Source organism: Manacus candei, unplaced genomic scaffold (assembly GCF_025592945.1).
Source record: "Manacus candei isolate 608988 ecotype Guabito, Panama unplaced genomic scaffold, ASM2559294v1 h1tg000071l, whole genome shotgun sequence".
Lineage (NCBI taxonomy): Eukaryota > Metazoa > Chordata > Aves > Passeriformes > Pipridae > Manacus > Manacus candei.
In genome coordinates, this window is record NW_026138119.1 from 10,621,183 (window position 1) to 10,634,925 (window position 13,743).

Genomic DNA, 13,743 nt, shown 5'->3' on the forward strand with positions numbered 1-13,743 from the left:
GAGTCACGTCTTTCAGCAGTGGAGGTGATGAGTGGTTGGCCAAGTCATCATGAGCAGTGATGGGTTCTTCGGTGCTGAAGATGCTTCAAAGCACACAGGGACAGCTCGAAATGTGCCCTCAGACATCATGGGACACAGAGGGGTGGGGATCTTTTCTCTCCAGGCTTTGGCTTCAGGAAGGAGGGCAGTGAGCCGGTTTCCCAAAGGCTGTTGAGGGTATCTCCATGCTCCTTCTCATCCTGCAAAATCCAACTTACCCAAAGCTTCCTCAAACATTATTGTTTGCTAAACACCGATTTTGCTTTAGTCTGGTCCATGGGGGATTCCTACTGGCTCTGCTTCACGTCAACACTGGGGCTGAAAGAGCCTCGTGAGTGGTTTTTGCCTCTTGACTTCCCACATCCCTTTTAAGCTCATTTGGAAAACATCTTCCCTTGCCCAAGTCTCCACCAATTCCCCTGCCCCTTTGTTTTTATTTAGCTCTGTAATTACATTATCTGACCGTACAGCGTTTGGGAATGAAATCTGCATAAAAGATATTAAGAAAAATAAATCTGTGTTTTGCAATATCTTTGAAGTTATCTTTAGGCTGGGCAACAAGAGCAAAATCAGCGTTTGGCTCTCCACAAATCTCTAGTTTTGCAGAGCTCTTGGGAAAGAGGTTTTCATGGGCCAGGGCAGAGAAATTCACGGGTTCAGATTAATTTTTTAATACTATTAATAACTATTTTTGGCACTGCTTCACAAGGGAGAAAAACACCAGGTATGCACGAGATGTAATTATGTTCATAGTTAATGCTGTGTGTTTTCCAGGAGAAGAAAAGCAACGCTCTTTTTTTTTTGCCTTTTTGGAGGAGAATAACAAAGTTCGCTGTGCAGCACTGAGTGTCCTGAGCATGTGGAGAGGAATAGCTCTTTGTGGAGGGACAGGGTGCTGGGATAAGTTTCCTGTGAGGATGGGGAAAGGCTTTTCCCTCTTTGCATTGTGGTGAAACAACTCTCACACAGTAGGGGACCAACGGCTGGGAGCTTCGGGATCAGTAGACAGGGGGTGATTTGAGCCATGGGTGAGCTGTGAAGGGGAAGAAAGAGTTGAGGGAGCACGGCAGGGGTGGTGCTGCCCAGGCCCTTCACACAATCCTAGAACCATAGAATGTCCTGAGTTGGAAGGGACCCACAAGGATCATCAGTCCAACCTCTGGCCCAGCACAGACACCCCAACAATCCCACCCTGTCCCTCAGAGCGTTGTCCAAACCCTCCTGGAGCTCTGGCAGCCCTGGGGCTGTGCCCACTGCCCTGGGGAGCCTGGTCAGTGCCAACCACCCTCTGGGGGAAGAACCTTTTCCTGAGATCCAACCTGACCCTGCCCTGACACAGCTCCAGCCCTTCCCTCGGGTCCCTTCCGCGGGCCCATCCATCCCCTCACAGCCTGTGGGGTCCCGCTTCACCCCTGGGCCCTTTGCTTTCCGCTGCACGAGGTGCCCCGTCCCTCGCCGAGACGGAGCCGAGCCCCGGCTCCCCCCGCCGGGCTCTCACCCCCCGCCCGGCCCGGGGGCCATTCCGTAGCGCCGTGCCGGGTGCCAGAGGGGTACTGGCAGCGGGCCGGGGTCCGCACCCCCTCACACACCCCCTCACACTGCGGAGCGGCCCCGCGCCCGCGGGGCGGCCGGGCCGGGCCGGGCCGGGCCGTTGTGCGCGGTGCCCGGCGCGGGGGCGGGAGGGCAGCGCGGGGCCGGCCGGGCGGGCGGCGGGGCTGCCGCGCCGGGCCAGACTCAGCCCCTTTCTCCCGGCGCCGCCGGCTGCGAGCTGCGCTGCGGCTGGAGCTGCCCCCAGAGCGGCTCGTGATGGCGGCGGCGCGGGCTCGGCAGCGGGAGGCGCCCGCCCAGCCCTGCGCGCCGCGCCGCTGAGCGGCAGCGCCCGTGCCCGCGGCGGCCGCCCCGGCCCATGCCCCGGGGGGAAGGGGGGCTGCAGCAGCCCGGCGAGCCGCCCACCCGCGCAGCGGGGGCATCGCCCCCACTCGCCGCTCCTGGGAGGGCGGGAAGGAGGCAGCGGCGGCGGCGGCGGCTTTGTGCGCGGCGGGCGGATCGCAGGCCCCGGCGGCGCGGGGCTCGCCTGCTCCCGCCCCAGCCCCATGAACCAGCCGGACGGCTCCGCTCCGGCGGCGGCGGCGGCGGTGCCAGCGCAGGTACGCGGCGGCCGGGGCGGCGTGTCCCCGGGGGGAGGCGGAGGGAGCGGGGAGGAAGGGAAGGGAAGGGAAAAGGGAAGGGAAGGAGGGAGGGCGGCAGCCGCAGCCGCCCCGGCGCGGAGCCCCGGCGGCGCTTTGGCGCAGTGCGCGGGGGGCAGCGCCGGGAGCGGCTCCGCGGAGCCCCCGCGGCTCCCGGGCCCCGCCGGCCGCTCGGACCGGGCGGAAAACAAAGCGGAGCTCAGCAGCCATGTCGGGGACGAGCGGCCCCGCGGCCCGGGCCGGCCCCGCACCCCGGCCCCGCACCCGGCGCGGCCCCGCCGCGCTCCGCTCCCCTCTCCCCGCTCCCCATCCCAGGGCTTTTTCTTTTTCTTTTCCTTCTCTCTCTCTCTTTTTTTTTTTTTGATTCTTTTTTTTCCCCCTTCTCTAATTTTTCCTCCCGAACGTTTTTTTTTTCCTCCCATTTTTTTTTTCCATTAAAACGACGCCACCTAGAGGAGAGTATTTCGTAAATTAAAAAAAAAATTAAAATTGAAAAAAAAAATATTCTGCTTTTTCTAATTTTTTTTTTCCCTAGAAAGTTGGGGCCGGCTCCCCCGAGTTGGGGTTCCCCCCGCAGCCCCCGCAGCGCCCCGCAAATGTCGTGGGTGTCCCTTTGGAGCCAAAGCCCAGCTCATGGAAATGAAAATTAAGCAGGAATTTGAATGAATTCAGGTTTTTCTTCCCCCCCACCCCCATTTTCTGGACGAAAACGGAGCCTGGGAGCAGCACAGTGCTGGGAAAAGAAAGTGATTCAAGTTTTTGGTGGCCCCCCCCCGGGTGAGCTGCAGGGAAGGATTAGTTTGGGAAAGTGGGAGAATTGCTGTTCCGGAGCAATTAGGAATTGGGCTTCATTGTAATTTTGAACTTGTGCAGCACGCTCTGCCAAAACTCAGGGTTATTTTTTTTTCCTTTTTGCTGCAGTACTTAAAGTTATTTGTTTGAAATGAGGAGTTTTGCAGGAAAATAAAGAGCCCAGAAAATTTGCTGTGGACACACCCAAATTTTTTTTTTTTTTTTGGTGATTTTGGATTTCATGCAAAACTGCTCTTAAACAATGAGGTTCTAAACACAGTCCAGGAAAACACGAGGACAAGCAAATTTAAGAGTCGAATGTCAGTTTTATTTTAGAATTTCTTGGCTTTTCGGATGGTTTCTCCTGGCATAATTAAAACAGTTTCCAGCATTTAATTTCCTACTTCTTTTGTAAAGAAAAAAAATTTCCATAGTAGGGTTTTTAGTTGTTTTTTTTTTCCTTTCTTTTTTTAAACACACTGTAACAACTCCAGGTTCTGTGGCTCATATAAATCTAATATTTACACAGGTTTATTATAAGGTCCGCCATGATATTACAAATATACATAATTAACAATATTGTGAAAAAATAATTGCAGATTTAGTGATTTTGGTATTTTTTAAACTAAAATGCCTTTAAAGGGTTCAGCCATGATATTTTTCTGAATTTCAAAATCATTTTTCTCCTTGACTGTTAAAACCTTGCTAGAGTTTGAATTGAAAATATTTTTTTTCATAATTTTTTTTAGTTTGGTTTTTTTTTGGTTTTTTTTTTGTTTTAAATGCTGTTCTGTCCCTATTATCTTGCTGTTACACAGTGCCTGTGAGTTCTGGACTGTGCACACACTGGTTTATTATTGTAGGGTTGCCCTTGAATACTGGGGTCTTGGTATTGATCTTTTTAAAAATAAATAACAAAAGAGCACTGAAACATACATTGTTTCAAGAAAAAAGCAATCTAGGAGAGATCCATGGCCTTTCCACCCGAAAGTGGGGGAGGGAGAGGAAGGGAAAGATTAGGTCAACATTGAGTTTTACCAACCTTGACACAGTATCCTCTCTAAAATGGGGACAAAATAGCAAGATGGCTGTTTCACAGCTGCAGCACTTTGGGTTGGTTTTTTTTTTTTTTTTTTTCGGAAAAAGGCATTTTGAAATTTTGAACTCCAAAGTGAGTTTCTGGAGCTGCTGGGGCCCCACCAGCAAATGCTGAAATCCAGGCACTGCAAAAAATCAATTTAAATTTCAATCCCAAATGAATTTTTAATTCTGAATCTCAAACCCTTGAAAAGTTTTTTGATTTTGTGGCTGGGTTTTTTTTGTTGTTGTTTTTTTTTTTTTTTTTTTTTTTTTTTGTATTTTTTTTTCTGGTTTTGATTTTTATTTCAGTGTAACTTGATATTTGCTGGAAATCAGGCAGGAGTGGCTGCTGAATTCAGGTTTCGGGGGCTGCTTTTCGCTTTCTTCCTCTTTATTTGTTTTGTGGTTTTCGGGGAGGGGGGGGAGATGGGAAAAATCTGAAAAGCAGGATAACTCTTGGGTGGAGGAGCAAATACTCTGAAATGTCAAGTCCATGTTTTTATTTTTGCATTTGTGTGCCCCCCAGCCTCCCCGAAAAGGACCCACCCTCTTCCTGAATCCCTTTTTTAGCAAAGAATGGAGTGCCCGGTGCAGTTACAGCGGGGTGGCACATGTGGGTCAGAATTCCACACAATGCTCCCAATTGGATTAAACAATCCCGAGGAATATTTTATTCCTGGTTTCATCCAGGAAGCTGTAGCGTGGTGGCTTTTGCATATCATTGTACTCCAAGAATTCCCTTCCTTGAGCTGCGCCCTGGAACTTTCACGTACTCTGTGATTATACCCAGAGAAACTATTTAGCTGTAATTTTTTTTTTTTTTTTTAAATTTCACACTTTTTTTTTTCTTGTGTGAAACAGATATTTTGATGCTGCTTTTCTTCTGCCCAACCCCACACCTGGAGATCTGGGAGCATCCCCAGGGCTGTGCTTTGGGACTGGGGGAGCATATTAGGGGTGCTGCATTTTAATGACAAATGATGACAAATGCTCAGTTTTGGGGTCACAATGCCAAGATTTGACAATATCTTTCAATGATATCTTTCGAGTTTATCTTGCTATCTGTAAACAGAGGAATTGAAGCTGGGAAGGCCTTAGTTTAGGTGTGTTTTGTGCTGTTTTCAGCTGTTGTGGGAATAGGGTGAATTTTGGGTGGCTGTTGGAGGTGGGTTTGGGTGTTGCAGGTCTCCTCTGCAGCGATGGGGATGCTCTGGGGGCCTGGCTGGACTCGAGGTGTGGAACTGCAACCACCCCATCTTTAACTCTCTGTAGATCAGTGTCTTTTCAACCCCAGCTCCCGTTCTGTTCCTCCTGCGAGGAAATGCTGCTGGAGGTTGTAATGGGCTGCTGCATCTCACCTTTCTGCGTGTCCTTCCAGCACAAACCTCCTCCTGCCTAAAAACGATTCCAGAATTTTTCATTGCAGTCTTGCTTTCAGGGGGATTTTTTTTTTCTTTCTTTTTTTTTTCCTAATTTTTTCTGGAAAGTTGATCAATATTTTATCATTTTCAAAATTGCTGTTGGCAGCCTGGAAGGAGGAGGAGGGAGGGAGGGAGCCCAGCTGAGTGATACCAACAGATTTCTTGTGACACAACTGAAATGTATTTTTTAAAAAAAAAGAAAAATTTCCAGGACTTCATCCTCAGTGAAGATGAAAATAGACATGTTTTCAATGCTGAATGAAAACAGACATAATATTATTAAAGTGGTAGATAATATTTACGCAAATGCCCTAAAAACCTTAGGAGGTTGTTCGCATGACTCCAGAATAATTTAAATATATATCACTGCCATAATACAACGCCGGGAATAGTTCAGTGCACGGTGCAGTCACGTGGCCCTGGTGATGCACAGTCAAGTTTGCAATTATGCAAGTGCAGTAGTGAAATTGGTGTTCTAAAAATTAGATTAATTTAAAATTGGGGTTTTTTTGAGAGAAGGTTGAAACCCACTGCAAGGGTCATGCTGATACAGAGTCAGGATTTGTGCCCACTGCATCAGGGCAGGGTCGGATTGGATCTCAGGGAAAGGTTCTTCCCCCAGAGGGTGGTTGGCACTGACCAGGCTCCCCAGGGCAGTGGACACAGCCCCAGGGCTGCCAGAGCTCCAGGAGAGTTTGGACAACACTCTGAGGGACAGGGGGGATTGTTGGAGGTGTCTGTGCAGAGCCAGGAGTTGGACTGGATGGTCCTGATGGATCCCTTCCAACTCAGGATATTCTATGGGTCTGTGATTCTTTGGATGCCGTGCCTGTTGAAGGATCTCAGTGTTCCCACCATGGCTGGCAGGGCTTGGTACCTGGTGCTGGGTGATGGCCCTGACTGGTCCCCACATCCCAGCTCCCCACGGCACAGCTCCCTGTGGAGCTACAGTGGCTCTGGGTGGGTGTGCAGTGTTGGGAATGACACCTTTCAGGGTCCCTGGCATTGCCAGTTGAGGCTCTGGTGGCCTCTGCTTGAGCATCCTCAGCTTGAGCATCTCGGGCGTCGCTCTGGTTCTGGGAATGGCCCAGTGCAGGTGATCAGGAGAGCGTGGGGTCGCCCACCTCAGGTACTTTGGTGGGTCTGTGTGTGCAGGGAGTGTGTTGCCCACGCACAAACTTTGCTGATCCCACTGTACCCTGCTGGTGCTGCTCAGGGTGCTGTGGCTGCTCCGGGGCCTGCTCGGATCCATGCCAGTGATTATTTGTGTGCTAATCATGCTGGAGGCTGTGAATCGGACAGGGTTAGTCCTGCAGTCAGGGGGAGCCACCCTGAAATGTGAATTTTGTCAGAGGTTTGCAGGATTAGGCCCCGTTTGCCCATAATGTGCCAAGAGGGGACTGAAGGGAAGGATGAAGGGAAGAGGTGCCTGGGCAGGGGCTGCCATCACAGCTGGAGGCTGTGGGGGCTTTTTGGTGAGGGACATGAGGAAATAGCACCAGCAGATATTTATTTCTTGTCATTTCTAAATTTCTGTGCATCTGGCATTGCGTGTATTTGGAATTTCCCATTTATGGCTTCAGTTTGGTCATACCGAGTTTTTTGGGGAAGAAGTTTCTGATTTTTAAAGGTCTTTTATGGATTAATTGCTAGTCATCTGCCTTCTTTTTGCTTTTGTTTGGTTCCTTGAATGTCTCTTGATTATTCTGTACTATGTGATGCCAATTTAGTGGTTAACTAGTATGCAAACTACATCTGGACGTGTTGACTTTGCATTAACAATCATTGATTTGTCTGGAGCAAGGGAATAGCAATGAATGCTGCTGTTTACCATGGATGGTATGTGAAAAATAACCATTTGCGAGGTGTCTTTCATCAGGGCTCTGGTGCAACTTGTCGCAGCAGCTCTGCCTTTTTGTGGGAGAGCTGAATTTTTAAACCATGGCACCAGGAGTGGGAAAAGGGAGTTGGGAAGGCAGTGGCATGTGGTGTGTGGGGAAGGGGTTGACTGTGTGCCCTGGTCACCTTGGTTGGCTCTGGTGACAGCAGGAGTCAGGTAACATTGCAGCAGAAAGGCAGTGAAAAGAAATTAATACATATAATCAATAATAGGTAACATATATAACATACAACACATATATAGAGCTTTTTGCTCGGGAACATAATCAAGAGGATGCCAAATTTAATGATTGTAAATAATAAGCAGCAGATTGAGTTGATGGGTGGCTTCAGCAGCAGCTGGTTCTCCCCAGAAAGCGTGGCTGCAGCCATGTGGTTGGCTCTGAGTGGGGCAGAATTTGGTGCTTGCTGTCGCTTGGGGTCTTGGGGAAGCTGAGATGTGCCTGTGGCTGCTGCATGTTCAGGTGAGTTGTGGGATGTGGGAGGCATTGCTGCACACTTATATTTTCTTTGGAAGAGGGGAAAGGCTGAAGGAGATGCCCTTTTTGTGGAGAAGGTCTTTTCCCAAGACATGTGCGTGCTGGAGATGTCAGAGCTGCTATGCACCCACTCCTTGGGTGTTCACAAAGACAGAAGGGTCATTTGGTTGACATTCAATATTTAGACCTTGAATCCATCGTCCTGTTGGAACCCCCATCCCTGGGTCTTTTTTGCTGTCTCCTGAGTGCTCTCATTGGCTTTAAGTGTGAGTGTTGGTTGTCTTTGGGGCTGGGGTCAGTCTGGGCTTTTCCCACACAGGAATCACTTTGCTGACTCTGAAATGTGCGTGTGCTGGTCAGATCCCAAAATGATGGGCACAGGGGACCTCCTGTAACATGGGCTTTGTATCCCAACACTGCTGAGTGTGTAAATGCCCATGGAGGTGCTGGGCAAGCTGCACAGTGGCTTTCTGAGTTACTTGGGTTTTCCTTGTTGGAGTCTCTTGTGTTCCCAAAGTGGGCAGTGTAACATGTGGTAGAAAAAATCAGGTTAAGCAGAGAAAATACTCCCCTGTGCTCATTGAAAGTGCAACTGCAAAGAAGCTGCTCATTCTGAGTGTTGTATTTGGGGAAGGACACGGCATGGAGGGTATGAGGAATGTGGAAGTGATACAGGTACACTGGAATTCATACTCCTGCTTAAACCACCTCTGTACCCATATAGAAGAGATCTTGTGATTTGTGCTTTTTAGTTTTTTTGGCAATTGAGTGGTGGTTAGCTCTGGTTCATCACCTGGTCTGTGAGGGCCTGTGCCAGCACGCTGGAAGCTCTTGCTCCAGCTGGGATGGTGCCTTAGGCACCCAGGGAGTGGAGGCAGTGTGGGGGCACACGGGGCAGGTTGTGCCTCCCCTGGGGGGGGGAACCAGCTGAACCCTGTGCTTGTGCCTCTGTGGGTGTGGGTGGCACAGGTGACTCTTGGATGAGGTCAGGGCAGAGTTTCAGGTTCCTGCCAGGTGATGAGACTTGTGGTTGATGGAGCTGTGCTGCCCCTGGAGAAGCTGGAGGCCAGACAGCTGTTTTGGGGTGAAATTGCTGAGCTCTGGGTCAGCCTGGCAGGGCTGACATGGAGGGCTGTGTGTGCCCCCATGGCTGTTCCCATGCCAAGGGCCTGGGGCAGCAGTTCATCCTGCGTTTTGGTGGGAGGTCCAGTGTCACCACACCAATTCCTCTGCCAGAATAGCTTTCCTTGGCAGTCTCTCTCCTCCCCCTTTATTTCCCTCACCTGTATTACCAAGGCACTCCAGTGTGCACTTAGAAAGGTTTCACTGCTGTACTGTACCTGCAAAGAAATAATTATACAGGCAAGGCCTTCCTTGGTGTAATTTACAGTGCTCCTGCATATTTCACATCTGTATTTGGCTGGTGTGATGTGAAAAATAAGGCTGGAAGTGGAAAAGTAGAGACTGGAGATTTTGCCAATGCTGATAAGGGGCTGACCCAGGGAAATGTGAATGTTGGTGTGTGGAGCAGAGGCTGAAGCTGCTGAAGACATTGAGGAGTTCCCTCTGTATCTGAGGGATCAATACATGTGCCTATGTGTTGGTGCATATGGATGTGTCTGAGAGACTCACTGTTGGAGGGTGGGGATCTCTGATGGGTCTGGGATGGTGTGAGGGCTGTTGGGTCCACACCAGCAAGGGGTTCAGCTGTGCCTGGGTCGCGTAACACAGGAGCCATCGGTGTCCTCTGCACTGGCTTAGAAATTAGGAATGTTACCACCCAAGGTTGGGCTGATGGAAGTGAGAATGGCTGTGTTTATCAGACCTGTCCATGGGCAGTGAGCAGAGCCAGGCTGGGACGGGCCAAATGCGGTCACATTCCATTGCTGGTATCCTGATGGCACCACTGTGTCTCCAGGCTCTTCAGGTTTTAATACTGTTTGTGATTTCCTTCTACTAGATACACACAGGCAGCAGTAATTTTATGAAAGTTAATTTTTTACTCTGTGTGTGGGTGTAGGGATCCTTTCCTGCCCCAAAATAGCAGCAGAAGGCAGTTTTCAGAAGTTGGGTGTGCTTGCGTTGAAGGCCCGTCATTTAGGTTCTGCTTCCAGTACGTTGACAGCAATTTTAGTACAAGTATTTAATTGCTTTAGGCCTATTTTTAGAAGTATTAAACCTCAGTTTTCAAAACTGCAACCAAAGCCAGCCACTCTGCTGGTGTGGGAGAGGCGGGAGGGGAACCAGAAGGAAAACCTGGAGCTACGTGGGTTGGCCCCACTTGGAGCAGAGCGTGGTCATGGCCCTTGGCCAGGGCTTGGGTGCCGTGGAGCCTCTGGGGTACGTGACTGAAATGGAGTTGTCTGTATTTTGGTGAGGGTTTTTTTTACTACTATTCTGTTTACTTGGCTACACGAGGCAAGAATGAATGAAACCAAATTTCAGCAGATTTGTACAATTTCTTATGTTAACTCTGCAGACTGGGGGATGGAGTTTGGAAGCTGAGCTGGGAGTATTTGGAAGCTGAGCTGGGAGCATCCCGGTGAACGGTGTGCAGGCAGCCCCAGGAGGTCTCTGACTTGAAACCCAAGAACAGTTTCTGCTTTCTGGGTATAAATCTGTCATTTGAGATCTGATGTGCTTTAGTCTTCGGGCTGCAAATACTGAGTTTTCACTGGCGTTTGTGATATTTGTAATTTTGAGGGTCAGAAGGGAGGGTTGGGCAAGGGAGGGAGGGTTGCAGTATAATTATTGGTTGGAAATAAAACACCTTTTTGAATTTCTCTATGCAATTTGGAAACCTCTGTAGGGAGGCACAGCTGGATTTGGATCAGGCTGCTGGCAAAGAGGATCTGAAAATCCCCTTGGGAATCAGTGGGATTTCTCTTTGCAGTCAGGTGATGCTGTTGGTGGGACCCACGTTGGGCTCTCCAGGTGCTCCAGTGCATTGTTGGGACAACAGCAGTGGCAGTGACACCAGGGCACAGGCTGAGACCTGGCAGTTGGTGGCCTTGGGGTTGCTGCTGGGTGCTCTCTGATGGGCATGAGCTGATGGGACCAGTGGGGGCTGGCAGGGCTAGAGTTGGACTTCACTAGTGAAGGGATTAATAATTGACCCCCAGGAAGGCTGTCCCAGGGTGTGCTTTGACTTGGCTTTGGAGCACGTGGCTTTGGCTCTCTGGTTGTGGTTAATACCACTGAGGCAAAAAGTGCATATTAACTCCAGGGGAGGGGTATTTTTACTTTCTTATCTGTCATTATTTTCCAGGCCTTGAAATTTGGCTGGTTGGTGATAACAGCAGTTAGAATTAGCATTTCTCCTTAATTGGGTTTGTTGAGACATGCCAGAGAGACAACCTTGGAGGGGACTCACTGTGCCACGAGCTGGGGAGGGCGCTGGGCAAGGAAGAAAAAATGCAAATGTATGCAAATAGATTGTGTTTGGTGGGGGCAAAATAGATCCAGAGCAAGTTTGCAAGATCCAAGTTGTCTGGCACGTGGTCTGAGAGCAGTGAGGCAATACCTGCTCCTGGAAGTGCTGGCAGATGTTGGGAGGATGTAGGCATGACTCCACTGGACCATCTCTTGGATCTCAGGAAAAGGTTCTTCCCCCAGAGGCTGGTTGGCACTGACCAGGCTCCCCAGGGCAGTGGGCACAGCCCCAAGGCTGCCAGAGCTCCAGGAGGGTTTGGACAATGCCCTGAGGGACAGGGTGGGATTGTTGGGGTGTCTGTGCAGGGCCAGGAGCTGGACTGGATGGTCCTTGTGGATCCCTTCCAACTCAGGATATTCTGTGATCCTCCGTGGGAATAGTGGTGCCATCCACAAATGAGAAAAACAACCCAAATCAAGAAAAATAGTAGTGCCTTTTCCTGAAATCTTGTATTTCAATTTTATTTTTTTTCTCTGTAATCTTATCTGGTTTAGTTGCCAAAATGTAGATTTGCTGAGAATGCTGCGTTTGCTTTTGGTTCCTGATAAGGTGCAGGAGATAAGTCCCATGTTGTGGCTGTTTGTTTGTCTCACTGGTAAATGTTTGTGCTCCTTGTTTGGAGCTCCTTGGTCTCCTGCAGCATAAACACTGTTTGTGATTTCAGTTCATTACGTGAGGTTTAAATATATAAAATGAAATGTTCCTGTCTACTTTAAGCAGACATATGTCTACGTTTTGCAAATTAACCTAATTAAATATATATGTAGAAATTTATGATATTCAGCTCCTAGCACTAGGTATGCAATTAGCATCCATGGAGCCAGAAAGGAATTTTCCATTTCTTTCTTGACTTTTCCTCATAGGATTATGTGGTTTGGTTTGTTTTTATTTTTAAATTTTTATTTTTAATCTTCGATCTTTAATTTTTGTTCTGTTTAGGAATTCACTTAGGAACGAGTCCTGCAGGGATTTAAGCTTGTGGTTAAATTACCCCACAAGTAGCTTTGACTGAAGTCGGTGAAATGGTCCCTAACTCCTGGGCTCCAGCCTGTCCCTTTGCCTCTGCAGGACAGCAGGAGTTCATTTTGTTAGGAGAATATCATGAGCAAAATATCATTCTGGAGGAAAAATTGTATTAGAATATTTACATTTTTCAAGCCTCTTCCTTCCTCCCACCCAAAAATAGCAAAAAAAAAAATTACCTGTCTCCTCTGGATTTATGTAATTTTCAAGTGTTTGACCAATGTTGTTTCCAAAACACACTGTCCCTCTACCTGAGCTGTCTCTGGGACAGGAGAGCCCTCATGCAAGAAGTACAAATCCATTAATATAATCTTTCATTTAGCAATATTCTGGCACCAGGAATACTACTTTTTGGTTTCGTTTCTGCCAAAGTGTGGTTTGTTTTTTTTTAATATTTAAAATTTGATCGTGTTATAATAGTTTGTTATATAAATAATCGTTTGGTCTGTTTTGCATATCAGTAGTTGACTCCATTTTATTCACAAAAAGCATTTTTTCCCCCATAAACATCCCCACTGTTCCAGTCCAGAGTTGCTCTTTATTAGCAAAACCAACCAAGTAAATGACGTTCCCAGCTCAGCTATTTTAATGATCCCACAAACCCAAGAGAGCAGTAGGAAATTTTTCAGAAGCAAACTGCAGAAACTTTTTTTTTTCCTGGGACATCATAACTTTTCAACTTTTTGTCCAATTATTTTTGCTACATTTTTCCAAGCTTCAAGCTGTGAACTCAAAGAATTTGGGGCTGTTCTTTTCTCCTGGAGGTCATTTAGGGGTGTCAGAGATGACCCAACATGGAGTGGAAGAGCCTCTCCAGAGGACCTGACAAATACACTGTTCCTAATTTCTATGCAAGAACTATTCATAATTCTGTGTGGGGAAGGTGTGATGTTGGATCATGACCATTTTCCCCCTCTTGGGTTCCTCTGCAGGTCTGTCCTCCAGTGTTTTCCTGTGATTTGCTGCATTGCTGTGTTTCCCCATCTCCATATTTCAAGGCAGAGGAAGTTCTGCTCCCAGCCCTGTCCCCAGCCCTGTCCCTCTGCACGAGCTCTGCTCTCCCAGGTTGAGGCCTTGGTGTCTCCTGCCCTCCCTGAGTGTGTCTGTGCCCTCTCCCTGACAGGGGTGCCTTTTCACAGGCCATCAGCAGCTTGGGTTCCCACTTCTCTATCACCAGGTGTTGAGTGGTGACCAACTCTATAAATGAGAAGAAGAAGACAATTGTGCAGACTGTTTTTGGGGTTTCCTTGTGAGCCTGCAGCCTTGCCAGTGAGCTCTGCAGGGCAGGAGCTGTCTCATACCTGTGCCCTGTGTAGCTCCAGGTATGGGACAGATGATTTAATAGTCAAAGCTGTATTTTCCACTCTGGCAGCCACAGCATCCAGGCGTTT

At 48.7% G+C, this 13,743-nt stretch overlaps 1 protein-coding gene across 5 annotated transcripts in view; it reads left to right on the forward strand.

Annotated features, from left to right (window-relative positions):
- Nucleotides 1-1,747: 1,747 nt before the first annotated feature.
- Nucleotides 1,748-13,743, forward strand: part of ZNF618 (zinc finger protein 618) — a 169,137-nt gene continuing 157,141 nt past the window's right edge. For 3 of the 5 annotated variants that reach the window (XM_051807910.1, XM_051807914.1, XM_051807912.1), the window contains exon 1: nt 1,751-2,186. In XM_051807910.1, the coding sequence (XP_051663870.1) occupies nt 2,133-2,186 (54 nt within the window). In that variant the 5' untranslated portion in view covers nt 1,751-2,132. Of the gene's footprint in view, nt 2,187-13,743 lie in introns of all 5 variants that reach the window. The other 2 variants (XM_051807911.1, XM_051807909.1) reach the window with 2 other exon arrangements.